Source organism: Gopherus evgoodei, chromosome 11 (genome assembly GCF_007399415.2).
Source record: "Gopherus evgoodei ecotype Sinaloan lineage chromosome 11, rGopEvg1_v1.p, whole genome shotgun sequence".
Taxonomy (NCBI): domain Eukaryota; kingdom Metazoa; phylum Chordata; order Testudines; family Testudinidae; genus Gopherus; species Gopherus evgoodei.
Genome location: NC_044332.1, coordinates 49,529,291 through 49,554,614, shown reverse-complemented (window position 1 = coordinate 49,554,614; position 25,324 = coordinate 49,529,291). Strand labels below are relative to the sequence as shown.

At 41.9% G+C, this 25,324-nt stretch overlaps 1 protein-coding gene across 5 annotated transcripts in view; it reads right to left on the bottom strand.

Annotated features, from left to right (window-relative positions):
- The window catches only part of ACVR1 (activin A receptor type 1), a 111,818-nt gene that overhangs the window by 45,402 nt on the left and 41,092 nt on the right, over window positions 1-25,324 (bottom strand). For 4 of the 5 annotated variants that reach the window (XM_030579807.1, XM_030579808.1, XM_030579805.1 and 1 more), the window contains 3 exons: window positions 18,821-18,894; window positions 5,304-5,567; window positions 4,573-4,790 (listed from right to left, as the gene is read on the bottom strand). In XM_030579807.1, coding sequence (XP_030435667.1) covers window positions 4,573-4,790; window positions 5,304-5,567; window positions 18,821-18,887 — 549 coding nt within the window. In that variant the 5' untranslated portion in view covers window positions 18,888-18,894. Of the gene's footprint in view, window positions 1-4,572; window positions 4,791-5,303; window positions 5,568-5,910; window positions 6,105-18,820; window positions 18,900-25,324 lie in introns of those variants that run through there. The other variant, XM_030579809.1, reaches the window with a different exon arrangement.

Genomic DNA, 25,324 nt, shown 5'->3' with positions numbered 1-25,324 from the left:
ACAGTGGCGTGGACGAGTTAGCCTGACCGGGACAAGGACCACGGTGGCTCTCCCTATAAACTTGTGCAAGCACATTGCCCACGCTCTGGCTGCAACTTTTGAAGAGATTACCGAGGCCGATTACAGAGACCTGATAGACCAAATCAATGGGCTATTCCACATTTAGGCATGCATAACTCCCACCCTCCTCTCCCAAAACATTGCCATCCTAAAAATAAAATCTGCTTACCGGGAACACGCTCCTCTGCTTCTTCTTCACCAACTAGTTCCAGCTGCTGCGACTGGCTAGCCTCCTCCTGGCTTGAGAAGAGCTCCTGGCTGCATGCCTCCTGGGACTCGGGGGTGTCTCCCCCCACCCCAGTAGCCTCACTCTCGGCTTCCTCTACACCCTCCCCCACTCCTCCCTGCTCTGAACTCTCCATCGTGCTCCTAGGATTGGAAGTGGGGTCACACCCAAGTATGGCATCCAGCTCCTTGTAAAAACAGCAGGTCGTGGGGGCAGCTCCTGAGCGGCGATTTCCCTCAAGGGCTTTGCAATAGGCACTCTGCAGCTCCTTTACTTTTACCCTGCACTGCAACGCGTCCTGTTCATGGCCCCTTAGCAGCAAGGACTTTGATATCTGCCCATAGGTATCATAATTTCTACGGCTGGAGCGCAGCTGTGATTGCACAGCTTCCTCACCCCAAACACTGATGAGGTCCTGCAGCTCTGAAGTGTTCCATGCTGGGGCTCATTTGGGGCGTGGAGGCATGGTCACTGATTGATTGATTGATTGCACTCCACACCTGGCTGAGCAAACAGGAAGGGGATTTTTAGAATTCCCGGGGCATTTAAAGGGCAGGTCTCCTGAGCCCAGGGCAGTGGAGTGTAAAACGATGAGCAGAGTGGCTTAAAAGGTATGCTGGGATATCTCCTAATACCCTGGAGGCCAATAAAAGCGCTTTTGGTGTCCACACTTGATGACCAGCACTGCAATCCCTACACCCCAGGCAGACCAGGTGTACAGCCAGCGCTGCAACCAGGAAGTTGCAGCGCTGGCCGTGCTTTGCAAGTGTGGACACAGAGTGAGTTGCAGCGCTGTAACCCCATCACCAGCGCTGCAACTCTCCAGTGTAGCCATGTCCTCAGCTCTGGGCTGGAGAACACAGTCACTCTGTGGGGATGACGAGTAGTCTGACTGGCACAAGGGATTACACATGAGCAGCCCAGATGAAGTCTTCAGTGAGTTCAGCTGCCCAGGTCTAAACAAATCTCTACTGGACATGCCCAACCAGATTTTTTTAGCATCTTAAAATTTGGCCAAATTTCCATGAAGGTAGCAAAAGACACGTTCCTGACAGCAGGATCATTCATCTCTTTGCCAAATTGTAAGTCCTTGCTCCAAGCTAGACCTTTTCAACAAAATGGTTTTGGTTTTAAAAGCATGGGCAAAACTCTTTTCTCATTCACAAAAATGGCTGAACCCTTTTATTTCAAACTTCAACCCAAAAATTCAGCCTCAAGCAGAAAACCACCACAGAAATTCAACCCAAACCATTTAATTTTGACAACTGAAGATGGGTGTTGGATAATGGAAAGCTGTTGGCAACCTTAACTATAGGGAATGCTACCTGAAATAATTTTTTTGGGGGGGGAGGGGAGGGAATAGAAGAGAAGGAAACAATACTGTCAACTGTTTAAGTGACGAATCTTTATCTTAAAGATAAATTTTTCAGTAAAAAAGTGGGACGTGACTAAAAAAAGTTTAAACTGTAAACTTAAAAATAATGAATAAGGAAGATTCCAGTATATTGTTAAAATCCTACTACTCTGTTAAAATACAAAAATAGATAGTAGTATATTCCAAATCCAGTTAAAAAAAAATATGATCAAGTGGAAAGGTTGACATTATCGAACTTCTATTTTTCTTGGAGGAGAAAGCAGAGGAGGAAGATTTTTATGAAATATTAGAACAAGGATTATAAAACAAATTGTGCTTTCAGGTTTCAACCAGAAATCTCTGAAGCCTCATTTCACCCAACAAGATTTTAAGTAGTATGCTCAGAAGATAATCTGAGAATGACAAAACTGTCTGTAAAACAAACAGGGCCCTTTATCCAAAATGTGAACTAACTTCTCCCTTCTTCCCTTCTCCCCCCGCCCAGCCCCCACTCATTCTGGAATGAAGCAAAATGCTATCTGCAGCAACTGGAAAAACATTTTAAGGAGGACAGCTTTCTTCATTCAGAAAGCTTAGTGCAATAAATATTTGCTACACTGTGGGAACTAATCCTAAATATAAACAAATCTAATGTATTACAAAACCCAAGATTTTTCTCCTCTGAGTGCTTAAATGTGGAACATGAAAAATGAAAGAATTATAGTTGGGATGAACACTCAGCTGTGACAAGGAACTAACACTTTTGTACATAATCAAAACTCAGTGGAGTCACATTGGATGCACTGCATACATGAGGTTTCATTCTCAGGGTACCATGTAATGTTTAAATTGCAAGTTGCTTTTAAAGTGAGTAACGTCACCTCACTTCTTTTAAAAAGAAAGCTTTGATGTATTCTTGTTTGCTGGCTGATTTGACCTTCCCTTACTTGAACATTTTCAAGGGGCACCAGATGACTCAGGTGGGGGCAGGGGGGAGAAGACAGAACAAGTAGGAAGAATGGCCACTAGATGTGGTTCTTACAGGGCAGAGCTGAAGCACAGCACTATGAGGAAGCTTCCACTGCTTATGCCACACCTGTTCTACAGCCAGGCAAACTTTAATAACTTCGTCTTGAGTATTTCAAGCTACAGGACAGAGGCAAGTTTAGCTCCTCCTCTCAACAAGCTCCAGATGAGCTGCACTCCCTCAGCTGGAAGTCTCACATCTTCCACCAGTCTCAGGCTTAACACTGAGCCAGTCTGAGATATAGCCAGATTCTCTACTGTACTAGGATGCCCTCCAGATTTTTGCTACCTACTCCTAACTTGGTTTCTGTGCTGCAGGGTAGAGACAAGGTAGGGATGCCGGACAGTAAAAAGAGGCAGGACTGGTTCTTCGGGTTTTAACCTGCTCCTCCTCCTAATCAAGGTATCCTCTTAACAATGGTGCCACTTGGTGGTCACCTCATAAAACCTAGGAAAAATGATAAAACAAAACAACTTTCCTGAGGGTCAGGTTTCAGAGTCCATCAACTCCACACCAATCCACAAAAACAAGTTTTAGAAGCATCTCACTTTATAATCTCCCATTTGTTTAAATGCAGGCATCATTTCATGGCTCCCTGAGTAGGGATTTTATCACTTGACTGTTTCCAAGCATCTTTGCTTTAACAAGTCCTCACAACTAGGCTTGCATGGCATCCACCAACTTTCAGGCAAAGAGAAGTGGGCAGAAATTCTTGAAGCAGTCAGCAATGCTCTGTTACTTGGCGATGGGGACACCTTAAAAAAGTATACAACCACCAACCTATTTCTCTCCACCTGCAAAAGCCAAGTTCCCATCTTCTGCCAGTCCAGGAGAGAAGAGACAAACAGAATAGGTCTCCCAAAACACAGAAAGGAAATACTAGGTTGAACTACATGTTAATCTTAATATCCTAGTGGTTTTCAGTCAACGTTTCCTCTCTCAAGTCACTCTTTAAACCTTTCTATAGCTCTTAACAGTCAGGTTGTAATGACAACACAGAGGAAAAGTTACAGTTTGCTTGCTTCCCTGTGACACACATAAAAAGGCTAAGATTTTAAAAAAAAAAATCAGAAAAAAGTGATGATTCTTCTTTGTATTTATCTTTAGAAGTTTCAGGTATATCAAATTTTGTCTTCCCAGTTGCGGGGACTCTCTCAGGCTTCACAGTGTTGGTGTCATTTGAATATTTAAAAGGGCAAGAACTTTCCAAGTGAGGTGTTTCTTGTTTAAGAGGAGACTGAGTAAATGTTAACAAAAAATAAATACAAAAAGTAAAGTAGGATTACCGTTAACCTGCTTACCAAGAAGTCCCCCCTCCCTCGCATTTACTCATATTTCAGCCTCTTCGAGTCAAAAATCTCATTCTCCAGTTATCCAGAAATTCTTCAGCAAATGTAGGGAAAACAAGATGTGAAATTCCTAAACAAATATGATTGTAGAGCCATTAAAAACATCCCACCCAACTACTTTTCAAGACAGTTATACATCATGGACAGAAAGGCATATTTGCCCTTTTCATGGTGAAGCTTAAACATACAACACTCTTGTAAGGTAACCTGAGCTACTCTCCTGTCACATCACATCTACACTACAAAGGTTTTTTGGTATTGCTCCACTAGCGAACCCTCCTGGCATAGATGCAAATTATACCAGCAAAAAAGTGCTTGTACCAGTTCACTGAGCAAAATATGCTATTCCAGCCAAAGCTCTTTTATCCCACTATAACTGTATACATACACACACACAAGGGACTTATGCAGATATAGAAATGTCACCCCATCTAGTCCCACCAAAAATAAACCAACATTACTATACCAGCACGAGTTTCTAGTGTAGACCTGACCAGAGAAAGAAATTGAGACACAGAGGTTAAGCAATTCCTACCATATACAAAAGATTACTTACTGCCAGTGTACTGTCGCCAACATTTGATGCAATGAGTCCCTCAATTGTGCCGTACTCTGCATCCCTAGCATTGAGCCTTTCCATGTGGTTTTGCTGTACTTTTCGAATAATCAGCACAGCTAACGCTGAAAATATCAGCAGCACTATCACCGGAGCCAGTATAACAATGACTAGCATTTCCATGCTGTAACCCACAGCTTCTCCCTGGAGGGTTTGCCCTTGGTAAGAAAAACAGGAAAGAGAAAAGAGGTTAAGAACTCCCACAGATAGTAGTTTAAAGACAAAATTATGCTGACATTTTCATTTGTAGTCAACTGAACTAAATACCAATCACAGACAGTCAAAGCTACTTCATATAAGTTTCCATTCACAGTCCACCACCACCAGTACCACCACCAAATCTTTTATGGCAATCCCATCCGTGGTAAAATCCATTCAAGTTTTTGAAATTCAGAATCACAGCTGGCTTCAGAGAGCTTTATCAAAGTCAGTACCCAGAGTCAAAAAACTTACTGTTTTGTGCACTTTAGTCCCCAATATTCAACAGCAATCAGTGACACTGATTATACAGCTTGCAGACCCCAGCTACACCCATTCTCAGTCCCCTCTGGTTCAAGTGGCAAAAGCCTTATGCCCAAACCTTAGTTTGCACTAGGAGAGAAGAACATTAACAGGCAAACGCCCAACTAGAAACTTATTATAAAATAGCTATTTTAAAATTAACCTTTCACCTTTAGTAGGCAATTGTGCTGTGATATTCATGTTGCACAAATATCCCTGACAGCACTCGACAGCTTGGTCAGGAGATGGGGGCGTTTTGCATGTCATTTTCCCCTGTTCATAGACTTGGAAGCAGCCTTTCTGGTAAACTTTAGTGCCATCGTTTATGCTCAGGGAGGCAAAGCACTGCTGGCCCTGGCAGCGATCTCCATTCCCACAGGACATGCCTTCACACACACACTCGTAGTGGACCATATTTAGCTTCAGCTCATCATCTGCAGAGGGGGAGAATTGAGGGGACATCAGCATACTCTTATTTCATTTCAGGTACATGCAAAGGATATAGCTATTGTTTAATTCAGTAGTCGCTAACTCACCGACTTTCTGTTTAAGAAGGCAGTCGTTTGAACAGAAATTAGTGCCACTCACACTAAGTGGGACCTGAAGATGTTAACAGACTCAATTTATTAAGATACCCATTTATGAGCAACTAGTTTGTACCTGCTCAACTGTCTGGGGAGGACTCTACTCAGCCAGAACCAAACAAACATTTACATGTCACACTTGCCATCTTCTTAGTTGTGATCTATCTAACTGCAGAGAATAGAAACTGTATACCTGTGCTCCTGGGGAGAATACCATCACCAGCAGGCACTTGAATCAGCAACGATTTAATCGGGCACCCTGATCAGTAGTGTTTCAGTCCTCATGAGCATTTCTTTAATTGCAGTCTCCTTCTGCCCAGAGCAGACACACAAAAACACCAGACTTCTGATGTCACTATTTTACAAACAGTGGCCTGCAGGACAAAGCTGAGCAGAAAGTCCATGGGTTGTAGTAACAGTCATTTCAATTAATGAGCAATAAAAGCAATAGCTGCTCTGTAGACTTAAGGGAATTCCCTCTTTATACTTTATAACACTGTCTGGTCACATTTATGTAAATGATTCAGATCTTCTTGATATCTTGATTTATTCAGTGCTGACAAGACCAGACTAGTCTGAGTTTTCTGCAGACTTTCATAGTTGAGAAATAAATTTTGCATGAAAGAGCCACCTCTTGTCTCATGGAAAAGCTACAGCACGCTTAGGCCTACCAGAAACAAAACTCTCTTATGAGGAGGTCTCACGGTTACTTACTTTGTAGGTCCCCCAATTCGCTGGTGAGCTATACCAGGTGAGTGTATAATGACCTGCCAACCCTCCTCCACCACTGCTTCTGTAGCCTCAAACTTAATTTTATTCAGACCAAAAACACACACACAAAAAAAAAAACTATTGATACTATAACACCAGCAGCTTACTACAAAGTGAAGAGCAGTGCACCACATTATTCCAACTTGAGCAGACCACCAGCTGAGAAGGTACCACAGACACCTCAACAAGCCCACTGATTAAGAAGACCTACACAAACCAAACAGGTTCCAGGAGCAGAGGAATCTGAACTCCCAAATTCTTATTTTTAAGTTTTTGGTAAATCCAAAAAAGTCCATTTCTTATGAGGAGGAGGGCGGGTATTGTCAGCACTAAATTTCACTGGTAACATTTTATACTGGGGACGCAGGAGAGGCAGACAGGAAAAGATATTTTAAAAAAACACAAACAAAAAACCCACAAATAGTCATGGAAAGAGATTTCCCAGATTCAGACAAGATCAAATACCAATAAATTCTCCAGTAACCCAGAACTTTTTCTGTAAACGTATGTAATTTATCTCTCATCAGAATGTTAGTCTGAGTTCCAAAACCTTGCCCCTCTGCCCCTCTCTCTAGATAAGCCAAGTACAAGACAAGCGGCAAGAAGCTGCTTAGTACTTCAGGATCTGTCCTCTCTGGAAGCTTAAAAGGTTACAGCCCAGTGCTCAATGAACATTCATCCCCAGCACTGCTCAGCTACAGAAAAGACCAGGGCCTGAATAGTGTAAAGTGCGATAAGCCACTCAGAACTCAGAGATGCATTGTTTAAAACAGGGATCAGCAACCTTTCAGAAGTGCTGTGCCGAGTCTTCACTTATTCACTCTAATTTAAGGTTTTGCATGCCAGTAAACACATTTTAATGTTTTTAGAAGGTCTCTTTCTATAAGTCTATAATATATAACTAAATAATTGTTGTATATAAAGTAAATAAGATTTTTTAAATGTTTAAGAAGCTTCATTTAAAAATTAAATTAGAATATAGAGCCCCCTGGACCGGTGGCCAGGACCTGGGCAATGCGAGTGCCACTGAAAACCAGCTCACGTGCCGCCTTCGGCACCCGTGCCATAGGTTGCCTACCCTTGGTTTAAAATATGCAAGAAAGTATAAAGAGCACCTCCACACAGCCAGAAACAACTTGAGGCACGGAATGTAGTCAGAACAAGCTACATGCAGCACTTGCAGAACAAGCAAGAAGCCAATGTTAAATTATTTCCATCACCTAACCATTCTTACCCCAATACACTTGCATACTATATGAAAGAAAACATACAAAAAAACCACACAGCAATACTTACAGTCCATTCACTTTATGATGTGCCCCAAAATTTGACTTGCCACATTTAAAAGATTCTAGCAGAGACTTGCAGTGAGTTCTCAGACTTGTGTGCAAGTTATAATTTTTTATACACACAGTATATTAGTTCATTACATAGTATTAAAAATTAGAGCTAGATTACAATTATCAAACTAATATTAGTTTGATCACTTACATGCTAAACTTGCAAAATTCAAATGATTCACAAGGGACATCCTGTTATTAGTGCGAATTAACAACCTATTCATATGGAACAAGAATAGAAAGATATATTTCTTTTAATCTATTATTTCATGGAATATTCTTCGTGAGCCGTTTCCCAAGGCCACTAAGGTTTCTTGCCAACTACAGAACCAGTTTCTCCTCTCTTGGTTTTCACACCTCAACTGCTAGAACAGGGCCTCATCCTCCCTGATTGAACTGACCTCGTTATCTCTAGCTTGCTTGCTAGCATATATATACCTGCCCCTGGAAATTTCCACTACATGCATCTGAGGAAGTGGGTATTCACCCATGAAAGCTCATGCTCCAAAACGTCCGTTAGTCTATAAGGTGCCACAGGATTCTTTGCTGCTTTTACAGATCCAGACTAACATGGCTACCCCTCTGATATTTGGGATAACTGAATTCAGAGGCTTTTTGTATAGAGATGCCTACAGGACGCCAGCTGGCTGGTTACAGCTAGATTAAATATTTAGGATAAACTAAGAATAGCCACCCCAAAATATTCATTATGTTCATTCACATTAAATAATGTGTTATTACTAAACTGAACACTTTACTTTGTAGGTTGCACCCAATTTCTATTTGTGAGATAATATGTGCCTCAAAGAGCTCACAATGCCCTCTTTTATATTTATTTTGGAAAGCACTTAACACATACATACCCCACCACCGCAAATACAATATGCATGTTTCTGGTTCTGTGGGAGATCTCTCTCTAAAAATCTCTAGAGACAGGTTGGATTCACCTCTGCATCCAGGTAGTGCTATGATAGTAAAAGAAGTTTGCCCAGTGGCTGACGAATTACTATAATTTCAAAGTTTATGAAAACTCTTAAGTTTGGCTTGGACAAACTGGCTAAACTAGAGATGATTGTCATCTGGTGGCCTTTTGGAACCAACCAGATGACACAGTGGTGCACAATGGTTAAAAGGATCCCCCATCTCTGAGGCATATTATTTCACTAGGGAGTAATGCAAGGTCTCCACAGAAAGCCTGTGTCACATCAGTCATGATAATCACCACAAGATGTATGTATACGCTCACACAAAGTCATGTTTTCAGGTCTGAATTGGGGCCAGCCACCAGAAATTGAAAAACATCTTCGCCCGAAAGAAACCAGTTTATCTGTCTGTCTACAGAATGTCTGCCTGAGCACAGTGCTAATCAAGTGACTGCAAATTCTCCAGGGGAGACTCTAGGCAGGAAAACAGGGTAGGGGTTATCCCGTTTCCAAATAGACGAAAACAGATTTTTGGACTACAGCTGTAGGTACACTCCGGCTCCTTCACCTAGGAAGGTAAGCGAATAGTGGGTTTTCTTCATGAAAAGGAAAAAAAACAGCCAGCCAGGCTCATAAATGTGGGGAGAAGAACTTTGGGTAAGATGAACTTCATGAAATAACAGGCTATCTTGTTAATTAAGTCTAGGCTCTAGTATGTGTGTTATATAGTTTTATTGTCTATGCAACCCTTCGTTTCCAATATTTCTGGCTGCTATCATTCGAATCTCTGTTCTTTGGTCAATAAACTTATATTAGTCTTGCTTTGTCTAGAAAAGAATCTAAGCCCTGGTCTACACTACAGGATTAGGTCGAATTTAGCCATGTTAGGTCGATTTTATAGTGCTTCTGTAGACGCATTCAACTCCGTTCCGTTGACCTAAAGGTCTCTTAAAATCGATTTCTGTAATCCTCCCCGGTGAGGGGAGTAGCACTAAAAATCAAACTTGCTGGGTCAAATTTGTGGTAGTGTAGATGCAAATCAATGTTATTGGCCCCCAGGAACTATCCCAGAGTGTTCAACTCCGATGCACTAGCCAGGTACATAGGAAAAGCTCCGGGAACTTTTGAATTTCATTTCCTGTTTGGTCAGTGTGGAGAGCTCAGCAGCACAGGTGACCACGTAGTTCCCCCAGAATCGCAAATAAGCTCCAGCATGGAGCGAACGGGAGACACTGGATCAGACTGCTGTATGGAGAGAAGAATCTGTGCAAGCAGAACTCCAATCAAAAAAGAAGTAATGCTAATATATATGCCAAAAATTGCACAGGGCATGATGGACAGAGGCTACAACAGGGACACACAGCAGTGCCACGTAAAAGCCAAGGATCTTAGGCAAGCCTACCAATGACGAAGGAGGCAAACGGTCACTCTGGGTCAGATCCCCATATGTGTCGCTTCTATAATCAGCCGCATGACATTCTAGAGGGAGGACCCTATCACTACCCCACCACTGTCCATGGACACCTGCAAGAGGGGAGGTTCACACAACATGGAGAAGGAGGAAGAGGTGAATGCACAGCAGGCCTAACAATTTTTACTGTAGCATCTTTGTCCTCTGCTTCAGACAATGTTTTTAGTCCCAAAAAAGAGCAACCCCCACTCCACCCCAAGATGCCAGAACCACTGGAAATGGGCCACAAACCACCTCTCATTCTAGTCCAGCTGCTGGAGTGGGAGATCCAGTAAAGAGTGGCCTCACCCTCCAGGCATGCTGCTCTGTTCAGGAGCCTCAAAGCATGGGCCCCAACCTCTCTCTAGTGGAGATTTCACTTAAGGCTAGCTGTGGTAGATGGGCCTTTCACGGGACTCTCCTAGAGCTACACATCTGTGATATGCCTCAGAGAAGTCCAACTTGCCAGGTAAGCCAGGTCAGGGAGAACAAAGATGTGACTGGAGGAAAAAAACAAAAACACAAACAACACACACAGATGCTCCATGTTTTCTCCTAGTGCACTTAACTCAGAGAGAAAGAAGAGTGGCTTGTGGATCAGGTTACTAGCCTTTTCTTCCACATCTAAGAGCCTCGTATTATATATAAATAGTGACTGACTATGTTCACTACCTAATTGTAAAAATCCCCAGTGACATTCTGGCCACAGTTGGTCTGTATTAATTCAGTTTTTCTTCTCAGCAACAATTGCCATGCATTACCAGAGACTCTAAGGGTAGATCTATGCTGCAACATAAGTCAGGCCTAGGCTCAAGCCTAAGCCCCTCTTCCCTCTCTACACAAATCACGCTAACCCAAGGCTCAGATTCAGGGTTCCAGGGCCTTGCAGGGTCCAAGCCAGAGTCAAGCCATGACCCAGGGTTCAAGCTCTGTTACTTTGCACGGTACAGGCAGCCCTGCTTGACTTTAGTCCTGGGAATCCCTCCGAAGCGTCTTACAATCCCATGGGCCAACTTCCTTTGTCCCCTCTATCACAAGAATCTCCAATTGACCCAGTGAAAATGGAAGCAATTCCTCCTTGGCATACAACAGCAGCAGCTCAGGCTAGCAAAGTGCATCCATGGATTGTATGTCAGCAGCTTGTCTCTCCCTCCCGCCCTCCCCCCCAATCAAAATGGTAGCCAGGAAATGCAAAACAATACAGAATATCTTAAAAGTATATTTTTACTGGAAAGACAGGTTTTGCTCGGGCATCCCTCTTTCTTAAAAATAACCTTGCATTCCCATGCTTGTAAAGGAGAAAAAAATATTCCATTTTCAAATCTATTTCATTTCAGTTAGAGGTAATCCACAGGCAACAAAATCATTTGTCCAAAATAAATCTGAGGATTGAATTTTTGTCCAGAAATGTGCCGGGGGCAGGGAGGAAGAAAGATGTAGAGTTCTGCATGTTTGCATGCAGCTATAACTTGGCTAAACCATTTGGAAGCAGACACCAGCACTCTGTTGACCCCTTTGTGAATTCTGACCCAATCCTGGGTGCTGATAGCTGCACACTTTTCCTGAAGCAGGAACTCTAAATAGGTAGTAATACTGCAGGGGAAGGGCATATCTTCCAGGGCCACCTCAATAGCTGGCCAGCCTAGTCCACTCAGACATGCTGTTCAGTTCCCAGATGTTTGAATACTTCTCTTGCATTAACTGCAGGTTTCCCCATCAACAGCTTGAAACAACATCTCTCTTTGCCAATCAGGCACCACAAAAACTGTTATGTCCTCCAAAATGTCAGAGGCCTACATGGCTAATAAATAAATAAATAAATAAATGCTTTTGTAGCACAGCCACGGACCGCCTCTCCATTCCCCCAGCCCAAGTAGTTTTGCAATTTTTAGAAAACAAACCAAAAATACAAACACCACAGCTTTGAATTTTTAAACTTACCATTGTCTCTGCATTTCTTCACTGTGATTAAACAGGCTGTGTCAGGAAGCTTCTGTGGACTGAAGCATACCTTTCACAATATACTGAATTTCAGTTTCAGAAAAGTAACATTTTAAGTCCTTGAAATGAAACATGATTTTTTTCTGTGCTCCTGCACTGGGCTAGTTGAGATGATAACCTTCTGTCGTGTCCTGTTCCAGGCCTCTCGACCTCGACGGGCCACAGGACCGCCACAGCTCACCCACACTTCAGTACAAGCCTGGCCCAGTGTGCCTTCACAGACCATTCCAAGAGGAAGCATTTCCATGATGAACTTACAGTTGAATTCCTCGAGCGGGCCAAAAAGCAGGTACAGTATCAGAAACAGAAACCGAAGGCTAGAGAAAAAAAAAAGACTTGCCAAGAAGCAAGAGGACAGCTGGCTACACAGTGAGGACAGCGTTTCACAGTTCCTGGAAAAGGAATGGTGACTAAGGCAGGAGGACAGAGTTCAGCAGAGGAGTACTGTCAGAGTCGCTGATGCGAATCATGGCTGCATGAGCATGGGCTCCTGCTGCCTCTCCCACACAACAGCCTGAGTCCCCTGCACTGTACCATTGAATGCGGTCTAGAAATAGCTTGGAAAACTCCATGGCTAGGTGACCCATGAAATCGGGCCCCAAGAGTAGCTGGGCTGGGCAACTTAGCCCCACACAGTCCACTGTCTTGACCCCCTTCCCTGTGTAAGCCTCCACCCCTCTCCCCTGGCACCAACTGAGCAGGAAACAATGAAACAAGGGGTGGGAGTAGGGGACATGCAATGGTAGTGGTTTCTATCATGTAAATGGTTTCCACTGTTTGCATTTGTTCATGTACTTATTTTGTTTTAGTTTTAGAAAGGTTCTGTTGTAACTAGAGTTTTGATGTGGTAATGGCAGCTCGCCTGCTGCCAAAGGGTGAATGTTGTACGATTTTAATATGTCGATCAATAAAGCAGTTTGTCATCAAAAGTTTATTACTATCATTGATTCTTAACATTCAAATACAGATTGTAACAACAGGTAAACACATGATCAGGAACCATTAGGAATTAGTAAGCAAACACTATTCTGCTGTACAATTAGGTACAGAAGTCTACTCTTCAATAACTTCCTTATATAAATCTCTACTGTAAATCATCCCCATTTCATAATTCATTTCATTCATAAGTACACTGCATAGCAATCAACCCCCCCAAACCAATTAGCTCAACCCCTCTCACACACACCCCAAAAGCACATTCACGGAGGTACTATTCCCCCCTCTTCCATTGGGCCATGCAAGTCCATAATGTGGGAACACAATGCATCCCTGATTCTGTTGCCTTGGCGCACCAGCTCCAGCTGTGGGAGGTGCACTTTCTGGTTGAGTGTACTGATTCAGTAGCCCCTCCCTAGCATAGGGCTATTCAAGGGAAAATGGACCACCTCCAAACTTCACAAAGATTGTGAAGAGCACAGCAAGCCACAGTAAGGCAGACAACACATGATGACACTGACATCCAAACATGTCTGTAAAAATCTCCAACAGGATTTCAACCACCATTCTACACTTGCTGAGAATGTAATTAAACCATCTTTTGCCAGGGCCTCAGAAATCAGGGTACTGTTTCATAAGCCAAGGCAAAAATGGGGTATGTGGGGTCCCCAAGAACAGGAACTCAGTCTATGATGTCACTTGGCAAGATAGTGTCCCAGCCCATCAAGGAATCTTGTAGACCCATTTGCCAAAAGTACTGGCATCGTGAACTTCCCTCTTGCAGTCTACACTGACATTCATAAATCAACTTCAGTGGTGCACGAGGGCCTGCATAACAATGAAGTAGCACCCTTTGCAGTTTATGTACACATACTCCTTGAGGAGGGCAAACCATGGGCACCAGTCCCACCAATGGCCCCAGCACAGTTTGAAACCACCACTCTCTCAAAGCCAGAAATTACCCCAGGAATATCTTTATGACTGCCACTTTGGGTAAAGTGGAGGCGGAGGTTTGAGGCAGTCAGGTATGTGGCTTATCCCCAGTCAACTCTCCAACAAACTGGTTTGCAATAGACCTAGAGCAGTCTGGCAGAGCCACCTTCCAGAGTTGCTATAGCAACACACTTCTAGAGCAGCAAGGGTGCCCTCCTTCGCGTATCTCTATTACTGGCGGGTTCGGGCAAGCTGCTCACAAAGCTCTACAAATATAGCTTCTTTAATGCAAAAGTTCTGAACCCATTGCTGGTCATCTCAGGTCTGCATGATTATGTGAGATCACCAGTCTGTGCTGCGGCCCTGCTCCAGAAACACTGCATGAAAAGGGGCATCAGCGGCTGTACCAAGCGTAATGCACAGCATCAACCCATTCAAGTCAGCCTTGCCTGGGTACGCCTCATTCTCTCCTCCTCCATAAGCTGTGTCAAGTACCTTTGGTGGGTCAGAAAATGCCATCGAAACATCTACCAGCATCAAACAGAAGCTCTGCCCGTTTCCTGACACAGGAGTGACAGAGTAAACCAAGAGAACTTCTTGAAAAGACGCCTCCTCCATGTTGCTGGCAAGCTGTGTGGGCCAGCTGTTCAAATTTCCTGAAGTGTGCAGGGTGGGCAATCAAGTTTCCCCTCACAGTGCACCACAGACATAGGGCCTGAGCATCCAAATTCCAGGTGGCCACTAGGGAGTCTGGGATATGGGTTAGTTTGACTTGGGTCTTTAAGCTGCACTATGGACACCATAGCCTCATGTTCAAGCCCAAGTTAGAAAAACCTTAACCTAGGGTTAAAAATCAGTGCAAGGCGCTCAAGCCCTGGGTTTTCTAACCCAGGGCCAGCTAACTCAAGTCCCACTAACCCTGGGTTCACATTGCAGTGCAGCAAAACTCTTAATTTCTTGGTCAACTCAACAGGACCACCATTTACATAAAGGGTAAGACATACCATTAAACATTTTAAAGCAGCCACAGTTTTCTGAGATAGCCATGTAGGCAAAAAAGTAGATTTGTATTTATGAGGTAAAATGGAATTTCCCCTCACCCCTTGGAAAATGTAGAATGCATATCAAGAGATCACAGAACTCCTATAATCCAACAGTGATACTTAGCCTCAGGTGGGCTCTACCTATTCCAATTTAGATACGTCTAGCTACTCTTCACCAACATCAAAATAAAGTCAACCACAGGTGATTAAATTTAGCTCCCATAAAATTCTAGTTTAGTGTTCATGAAGAAAATCTGAGTGAGAAGAGGAACACACACAGGGAGGAAAGTCAAGAAGTTCATATATTCGTATCTTCACTATGTTTTGTGGGCATCTTTCAGGAAAGATGAGACCCTCCCATACCACTGCTTCCTTTCCCCAAAAAAGGAAAGTATAGCTAAGCCCCTTTCCTCTCCATTTTAAACCAATTTTTACTGAAAAAATCCTAAGTATTATTCAGTTCCCCTTTCCCCTGATTTTCACCCTACTTTTATATCAAACAGGAAAATAAAACTTGTTTTATTAGGAAAATACAATAAATTAGTCTATATGTATATGCAAAGCTGCCTGTTGAAGTAATGCTACGTGTTAGCCTAGAAGTTACACACAAACAGGCAGGCATACAAGCTCTGAAGTACATCTGAATATACTGATGAATCTCATACCCACCATGTACACATTTTAAGGTGTTAGCAGATAATACTTTAAAGATCTGACCCTACAATGGGAAGAAAATGAAAATCTGTATCAGAAAACGTTTCAAAACACAAGTTTTTTTTTTTAAAACAAAAGCAGGAGAAAAGGATGACGTTGAGTGTATGCACTGCAAATTGTGTGACCCAATTATTAAATAGAACTATTAGACTTGTAAATATTTATAGGCTACAACTGTTTATTCAAATGAAAAGTTTTGTTTGGGGATTAGAGATGTATTGCTTTCTTAAACTTAGAGGTGGCATTGTGTTTTGAGTTCTGTTTTAGTTCTACAGCAAACTACACTGAATTCCATTCATCAAAGCATTAATCTACCAAACACTTTCCCCCACATCCTTCTGTCCACCAAAATAAACCCTAATATTTACCCAGAAAAATTATTTTTTTCTACTGATTTTCACCTGTTTTTGTTGCAGTAATAAACACCAATAAATTCTTGGGAAAAAATAAATTGAATAAACTGAAAACAAAGGACCCTAACTACAGAAAAATACAATAAATGATATAGGTAAATTCAGTACCACATACCATTACCCTGACAAAATCGTCTATCACAACACCAACAGCAAGCTTAACAATTTTTACTTTAACATCTTCATCCTCTGCCTCAGACAATGTTCTAACTTTAAAATTCATGGTTACAGGTATAGGAAATTTCTCTCATGCTTTTCTAACTATTAACTTGCAAATGCACTCTTGCCTCCTGAAGCACTGCTACAGCAGCAAATGGGCTATTCAAAAGGTAGGCCCAAAAGTCTACCACCAGTTTGCTATCAAGAAAGATGTGAACGAAAGTGATGGCTAAGAGGATATGAAGCTACCCCAGGTCATCAAACATTTCTTTTAACAAGAAACTCATGTTGAGAGACCTTGTTTTGTTCCTACCCATAAAATATAGATCTTGAACATTAAATATGGACATTGTATGAAGCATGCACATGACCCTACCCTGCTTTTTTGTAACAGCAGGGCTTAATGGCACCTTGAGAATCAGGCTACAGCTGCAGTGGAGTTATGAGCAAGGGTATTGCTACTAGAAAGCTGGCCAGGTCTGCTGCAAAACCTGAGGATGTTCTCATGCCAAACATGAAGTATTGTAGTTTTGTAGATTTAGATTAAGGGACAGAACTAAGCTAGCCCACTCCAGCAAACCCCAATTAAAAAAATAAATAAATAAAAAATAAAGTGCTATGGCCTAGTAGCAGACTTAATATCCATTCAAAATTAGAAGGCAGACAGGAGTTAAGGGAATTTTTGCCCCAGAACTCATGGGCATTCCGTTCTATCAGTTCTGCACCAAATTATGGCCCAACCACATGTGTGGAAAGTGGACTCAGGAAATTACAAGGAGTTCAAATCCACTCTGGCTGGAACTGGACAACAGGGGTTAGATCATTACCTTTGACGCATCTGGCATTGGCCACTGCTGAAAGACAAGATACTAGATGCATCATTGATCTCAACCACTGTGGCCATTATTAGGTACCTTTGACTTACGCTGTAGGCCCTACTTCCTACTAACAAGAAAGGAAGTGATGACAAAGTGTACAGAAACAAAGTGGTTAATTCTCATGAGATCACTGAATGCCTGGCCTCCGCAAGACCAGATATCTACATGAGCAAACAGATACAAACCAAGACGCATCATGGGTTCCACTAAGCTTTCTTACTGAACATCCTTCCATATTTGATTACATCAGAACTTATTAAAAGTGGTCTTGCTTTTTTCTTATTACTTTAAGTCAGGAAAAAAATAAAGTATATCATCGCAGCAGTCATACAGTATACAGAGAACAAAAATCAGCCATAGAGAGGAAAGAAAAAGGTGGTGGGGAGAAGAAAAATGTAGGGCTAATTTTCTGCACATGCTACACCACCTTCACTACAAGAGACAGACAGTTACTATAGACACACTCTTCTTGAAAATTTATGGGACAAGTTTACCTCAACATTTCAGTTGAACACAAAACAAAGTGATTCACATGTGTAATTGCTCAGTTTATATAAGGTGATGAACAAATCAGGATATACAGTCCACTCTTACAAATGCATTACTCTAAATTCATCCCAGCAGCCTCTCATGCCTCTCACACCATGCATATATATATGGTCCCATGACTCTTAAGATCAGCACAGCAGCAACTTCCAGGAAAAAAAAGGAGAGCCCCTCTATGGACTTAACTCTTCCCTTGCAGAACACTTCATTATACTTTTGTTGAAGTGACACCATCAAGACGTTTTAGGTTTGAAATGCAGATTTTTATTAGAAAAGGACAGTCATATTAAAACAATGACAGAGTACTTGTATTATTGATTTGTTGTAAACTCTAAGCCGCTTTCCCACTTTTCCCCCCTTCTCCTCTTTGCTTTGGATTGGACACTACATTCACCTTGCCCTACACTATCTGCACAACATTCACCTCTACCTGTCAGTAGGTGTGCAGAGAAAGTTACGGATGTAGATTCTCAGACGTTTTTAGGTTTTCAAAGTAAAAAATTTTATTTAAAAAGAGAAGAGTGGAGTACATGCACCTCCATATGCACAGTTCTAAATTACTTTGGACAACGAGTACAGTTAAAACTGAAGAATTTGCACACAGTGTGGCTCAAGACATTAGTAATCAAACACACAAAGGAGCAACAGTGACTGACTCAGGTTAGAAGGAGCAGAGCAGCATCTGTCCAGAGGTTGTTAGACCTTCATCTGAACTACTGATGCTCTTCCACCCCTCATTGGAGTGAGCACTGATTAGTTATTTTCTGAGTACTTCCAACTGAGAAGCCCTCAAAACATCTCCTTATCTATGAATCCCCAACTGAAACATTAATCAAACATCACTCTCAAGAAGAATGTGTCAACTGTCAATGTATAACGGTAAAACACTGAACTAGAGTAGACTAGGACCAGATTCATAATTAAAACTGTATTTGAGTCTGGTTCTTCAAGAGTCAACAGCTGCTGCACTAACCCACTGTAATTCACATTACTTACCTTCCAGACTGGGTGATGGAAAAGCCAGCAGCAGCAGCACAGGAAGAATCATAACTCCATCTATCATTGTAGATCTGCAGAAAGAGCAAAAGGGAAAATAAGTGTACTTTAAACAACTAAGCAGTTGGATTTTCTTCTAGTAGGCTTTTATTAAAAAAACAACAAAAACACAAACACACTCCTACAAATTGCACAACAATTCTTACAGGGGGGAAGGAGAAGGGGAGTCACAGCTGGTATTGTACTGCAGGTACAAAACAATAACTGTTTTTGCTAAGCAGATTCAAACTCTTGAAAGCAAACCTTGTCTGGCACACACTTGAATTTCTGGGCTTTCAAACCAAACCACTAAGATTTAAAAGAAAAAAAAAGTGAACTTCATACACGCAGTACAAATCTTTTTAAGTTGAAGATGTGTCAGAAGAGGGGCACTGCCTGCCAATGCAGACAGCCATAGAACACTGGTGGACAAGTCCCACTATTAGATTTTCTTTAAAACAGAGAAAGAAACTAGAAGGGAAGAGGGCACCTCCATAGTTCAGCGACTACTTTTAGTAATTAAATTTCCAGTTGTATTCTGCCTTATTTGTGAAGGGTTCCATTCCAGTGACCCCAACACTATTCCTCTGCTACTAAACATTAAAACAATTGCATCTAGTGAGCGAACTAAGGGATATTTCCAGCATGTGCATAGTTTCTAGATACAAGTGAATTCATTAGATTTCCTATATTTCACTAGTTTTTCCCCACAAATTGGTGGTTTCCCTCCTCACACACATGAAAAGAAGAAGATCGGACTGTCACTGCAAAGAAATATATTAAACAGATTTCTGAGAAAACCACCTATACCATAGCAATCACTTATGTTTTCCATCAAAATGGTCTCCTTTCTTTCCAATGCTAAATCTCTGGAATTAAACTCCATACACTTCTAAATCAAAAATGGAGGCAATAGCTTGTTTAAGACAAGTTATTCTCTTCAAGGGAGAAAGTGATTAGGACTATCCTAATGGAAGTGTTTTATAGTCCCTATTTACTTTCTTGGAAGTGGTTTCTGTTTGAGTGGATCAAATTTGGAAAACTCAGTACCTTCATTTCTCACTCAAAAGAAAAACTTGCTTTTTAACCCAGGCTGCTAGTGACTTAATGCAGAAATGAAGCAGGGTATGGTATGGGGAAGCTTTACCTGGCAGAAAGCTGACTCAGAAGACAGGCAATCAATCTTTAAAAAATTCAGTATTTTTAAATAGCTGGAAAGGATTTGACAGGAAAAAAAAAATGTGTGCAGATTGATGGATGTGACTAGAACACTCTTCCCCACACAGTTCCATCACTGGGTCTCATTTGAACTGACATCGTAAGCAAGTCTTCTCTTGATGACCACACCCAGATAAACTTCTGCACACCTGGACAAAGGTGGTACAGTACACGTCTCTTTCGAGAGACCACAGGTTCAAATGCACAGACAAAAAAAAAAAATGGATTCTAGTGATGCTGCTCCACCACATGGAGTTGGTTAAGCCAGCAACCCTGAAGCAAACTATTAGTACAGAGTTGGGAGTTACCCTGTATCTGAAAGGAGTGAATTTGAAAGTTCACAGCACTCAGCCTCCTTTAGAAGTGGAGCAGCACATGCACTGACCCACATCCTGAAAAGGCTGTCAGACAGTCATGGGAATAGAGGAAGACAGTAAAGCAAACAAACACTGAAGGAGAAAATTTAAATGGGAAATTAACAAAGAGAGGAAAAAGGGAACATTCTTGAGAAAAGAGTGGGTTAAGACATTAGAAATAAGAGCATGAAAGGCATTTTGCAGACCAGCAAGAGAGATACTGAAGAAACATTAAGATACCAAAAAAAAAAAAAGGGGGGGGGGGAAGACAATCAGAAGACAGCAAGTTATTTTATCCCTTCCTCACCCCCCATGCAACCCTTCAAGAACACGCACTTATGACTTAATGGTTTGCCAGTTTCTTGAGAAACAGAACTTTTCCAGTTTTTGTTCCTCTCTTTGGTAAGAGTTGGCCTGGATGATGTCAAGAACTTAGTATTATGTCAATATGGGTCCACATTCACTACTTATGCTTCAAAACTAAGTGTTTGGCTGCACACAACACAGAAGGACAATAAATGTTCAGGAAACATGGACAGTTTCTTCCTTAATGGTGAATGGATCAACTTTTCAAAGTTGATCCATTCAATTAATTTTTCATCCCCAGACTATCATGCTGTTTAGTGAATCCTTTTCAGATGCGCCTAAACACAAAAAAAGGAGGCCAGAAGAACCAGTTGATCTAATAAGTAATAGAGCAACTTTCAATAAACGTATCTCAAAGCACTTTAAAAAAAAGGAGGTAAGCATAAAATCTTGCCATTTTACACGTGGAAACAAACACTGAGAAGTAAAGTGACTTGCTCAAGTTCACCCAGTAGGCCAGTGACAGAATCAGGAACAGAACCCAAATCACCATCCACCAGATCTCACTGCTTTCCAATAGCACTCAGATTCAAAGTATTCTAGACACAACACAAGCATTTCTTAACATTAAAAAAAGCCTGCTGACTAACCAACATTCAGAGATCTGTTTGAGGGCACCAATTTATATAAACCTCTTTGGACAACATGCCTTTTCTATTATAAATCTGAACAAAAAGGTCAGTCACACAGCATTCTAATCTGCATTTTAGAATGTGCTATCTCATTGGGAAAGCAGATACCAAGAACCGTAGCCCTCAGCTTCTTTGCGACAATTCCCTTGGCATTCCTTCTCCTGAAAGCCTCAAAAACCATATTTTGCCTATATGTCCCATGAAGTGCTGTGTACACTAATGGCATTCTAAAAAAACCTGTGTATATTTGACAATTATGCCGTGTTTATGCAAACTTGGTACAGCCCCTGAGCTTCTGGCAAAATTACCACTGTGACTTCACAACTGAGTTACTCAACAACTGACTGGATTTCCTGCTGTGGTTGTAAGACACAGGGCAGAGAGCTGAAGTGTGAGCTTCAAACCTTAATGAAATCTTGATTTTCCTTTGAAAGATGGAGGGCTGGAGTGGAGAGAGAGAGAGAGAGAGAGAGAGAGAGAGAGAGAGAGAGAGAGAAAAGGACTTTGAGAAGCAACCCATCAACACAGCTACAAAATATATATATATATATATAAAATCAATCAGCAGCAGCAGCCTTGGCAAAAAAGTTAATTCTCTATAAAGATTTGTCTCTGCTCCAACAAGAACAAAAAACAAATTCCAAATAATAAAATTAGACTCCAGTAAGCAAGAGAACCAGAGCTCTCATTGTATGCAGTTATCCAGCTCCAGCCAACATACTGTGTTTATACAGTTGAAAGCCTGCCAAAAACTTTGGAAGAGACGTCAAGATCCCTTGCTGGTTGCCATTTTGCTCAGAGAATGAAGTATCTGCTGTTGGCCTGTTAATTCAGCTAGTTAAAAATAAACTAAGAAAGAAACTCATTTAAAAATCTGCTGCACAATCAGATGCCAACAATCAAAACAATGAAGGAGGTTCCACAGATTACCTCTTACCTCAACAGAAACGTAACTATCAAAAAACAGACTGTTCACAGTGATTAGGACATAAATGTTTATAAAAGAAATACAACCCTCTGTGCTTTGGTATCTGCTGGCTGAGCAGTCTTCTGATGTGTCAGCTGGAAAAGTAGAGAGTAAGGGAGAGGGGGAAAGAAGTGGCAGCAGTTCAAGATAGCCTCAGAGCAGTTCAGTGCTGTTTTCTGTTCAAATCATCTGTCACTTGAGACTTATCCTCTGATAAGTACCTCAGCCACACAATCCCATCTCCAGCTAGCTGACTGGCTTCTCAGCTTTGATTTTCCCAGGACATCCTTGCCATCTTGAAGTTTTAGATTAAACATTTCCTGCTGTAGAGATAAACCTGACAAAGGAACTACTACTGTTCCTGAGTCTGAAAGTGTAGAGAACTGAAGGAAGACAGCCCTGACTGCTCACCTGCAGGAATCAGACATATTTGTGGCTCTGTTTTTTGTTTTAATGCAGTTAAAAGGTGCAGTTTATTGGTTGCATCAATAAACATCAAAGATGACTCCCATAACTGTGCTCCAACAGGATTACATGAGCACTGGCTTACAATTGTCTCAGTATTTGCTAGGTTATCAACCTACCACAAACCAGAGCAGACAAACCAATTCCAGCACGTCTAAGTTATGGTCACTGAAAATGCCTACCATATTCTACCTAATATGTGCTCTCTTTTGCTGAAGAGGAGGACACACTGCACTAAGTACACACAAATTTCCAAGCCCACGTTTTTTCCATAATCTATTTGATTTATTTTTGTCAAATAGATTGGATATGAACCTTGACATTTATTTATTCAGTAATAAGTAACCAGGACCTGATAACATTCATTCGAGTTCTGAAAGAAAATTATGAAATTTCAGATCATGAGTATGAAACCTATAGCTTAAATTAGCCTCTGTACCAGATGACTCGAGGATGGGCAATGAAACACTGATTTTTAGAAAAGGCTCTAGAGGTGATTCTGGCAACTACAGGCCAGTAAGCCTAACTTCAGTACAAGGCAAATTGGTTGCAGCTATAGTAAAGAACAAAATCAGACACAGATAAATCTGATATGTTGTGGAAGAGTCAACAGGACTTTTACTAAGGGAAGTCATGCCTCACCAATCTATTAGAATTCTTCAAATCTATTATTCTTCAAATAAGTCAACAAGCACGTGGAGAAGGGTGATCCAGTCGATACAGTGTGCTTGGTCTTTCAGAAAGCCTTTGACAAGATCCCTCAAAGGCTCTTAAGCAAACTAAAACAGTCATGGGTAAGGTTAAGATTTTTCTACTAAAAGTAACTGACACAGTCACAGACAGGTTGCAGGCAATAAAGAAAAACTCACAGAACCCCATGAACTATCTGTGACTTTTACTAAAAATAAGCAGAAGGGAGGGCTGAAGCAGGGAGAGGAATGACAGTTGGAGCCCCATTGCAGGGGAGACTGACAAGCTGGGGGGGAGGGAAGGAAATCATGCACACGGCCCTGGTTGCAGCAGCGGTGGTGCACATGCCTATACTGTATCCTTAATCATGGGATTAGAAGGAAGGTCCCCTCATGAATCAGTAGCTGGTTAAAAAAAGATAGGAAATAAAGGGTAAGAATAAATAACCAGTTTTCACAAGGGAGAGAGTAGTGAATAGCAGGATCCTGCAAGGATCAGTAGTAGTTAAACATTCAATGATTTGGGGGGGCCGCGGAGGGGGTGGAAATGAACAATGAGTAAGGCTGCAAGTCTATCACAGAGGTCACAGATTCCGTGATTTCTGTGACTTCCGTGACTTTTGCAGCAACTGGTGCCAGCAGCAGCAGTTTCAGTGTGTGGTAGGGGCTCAGGGCTAGGAGCAGGGGGACTCACTGGCTCCCACTGGCATGGCCCCCCTGCGGTTTATAGGTGGCAGAGGGGGTCTCTGCGCCGCACACTACCTGTGCCTGTAGGCCCTGCCCCTGCAGCTCCCATTGGCTGCAGTTCCCACCCAATAGGAGCTACAGCAGTCAGCACTTGTGGCAGGAGCAGCGGAATCCCTGCCCTGGCCCTGCCTCCGCTGCTTAGGAGCTTCAGGGATAGGGAGCTGGGTAGGAAACCCCTGCCAACCCCCCCACCCCATCCCAGCACCAGCAGGGGTCCCGGGCCACATCCCCCAGCACCCACAGTGCCTCTTAACCACCCCCCGCCTCCCCAAGTTTTAGTCCGGGTGAGTATTTTTAGTAAAAGTCATAGATGAATGAATTTTTGTTTACGGCCCGTGATCTGTCCATGACTTCTACTAAGAATACCAGTGACTAAAACATAGCCTTAACAATGAGGTGGTAGAGTTTGCAGAGGATACAAAATTACTCAAGATAGTTAAGTCCAAAGCTGACTGTGAAGACCTCATTAAACTGGGTCACTGGGAAACAAAATAGATGAAATTCAATGTTGGTAAATGCAAAGTAACACATTGGAAAACATAATCCTAACTTTACATGCAAAATGATGGGGATCGAAATTATCTATTAGCACTCAGGAAAGATCTTGGAGTCATTGTAGATAGTTCTCTTAAAACCATCTGCTCAACATGCAGTGGCAGTCACAAAAAAGCTAACATTAGGAACAATTAGAAAAGGAATACATAAGGAGCCAGTAAATATCACAATCCATGGGATGTCCACACATTGAATCCTATGTACCACTCTGGTTGCCTCTTCCAATTCTAATATCTTTTTTCTTGAGATAAGATGCCAAAAATGGCAACAAAAATAATAAGGGATATGGAGAGATTACAAAGGCCAGAGCTATACAGCTTAGAAAAGAAATGACTAAAGGGGGATACAACAGAGGTCTATAAAATCATGAATGGTATCAAGAAAGGGAATAAGGAAGTGTTATTTACCCCTTCATGTAACACAAGACCTAGAGGACACCCAAAGAAATTAACAGGCAGCAAATTTAAAAC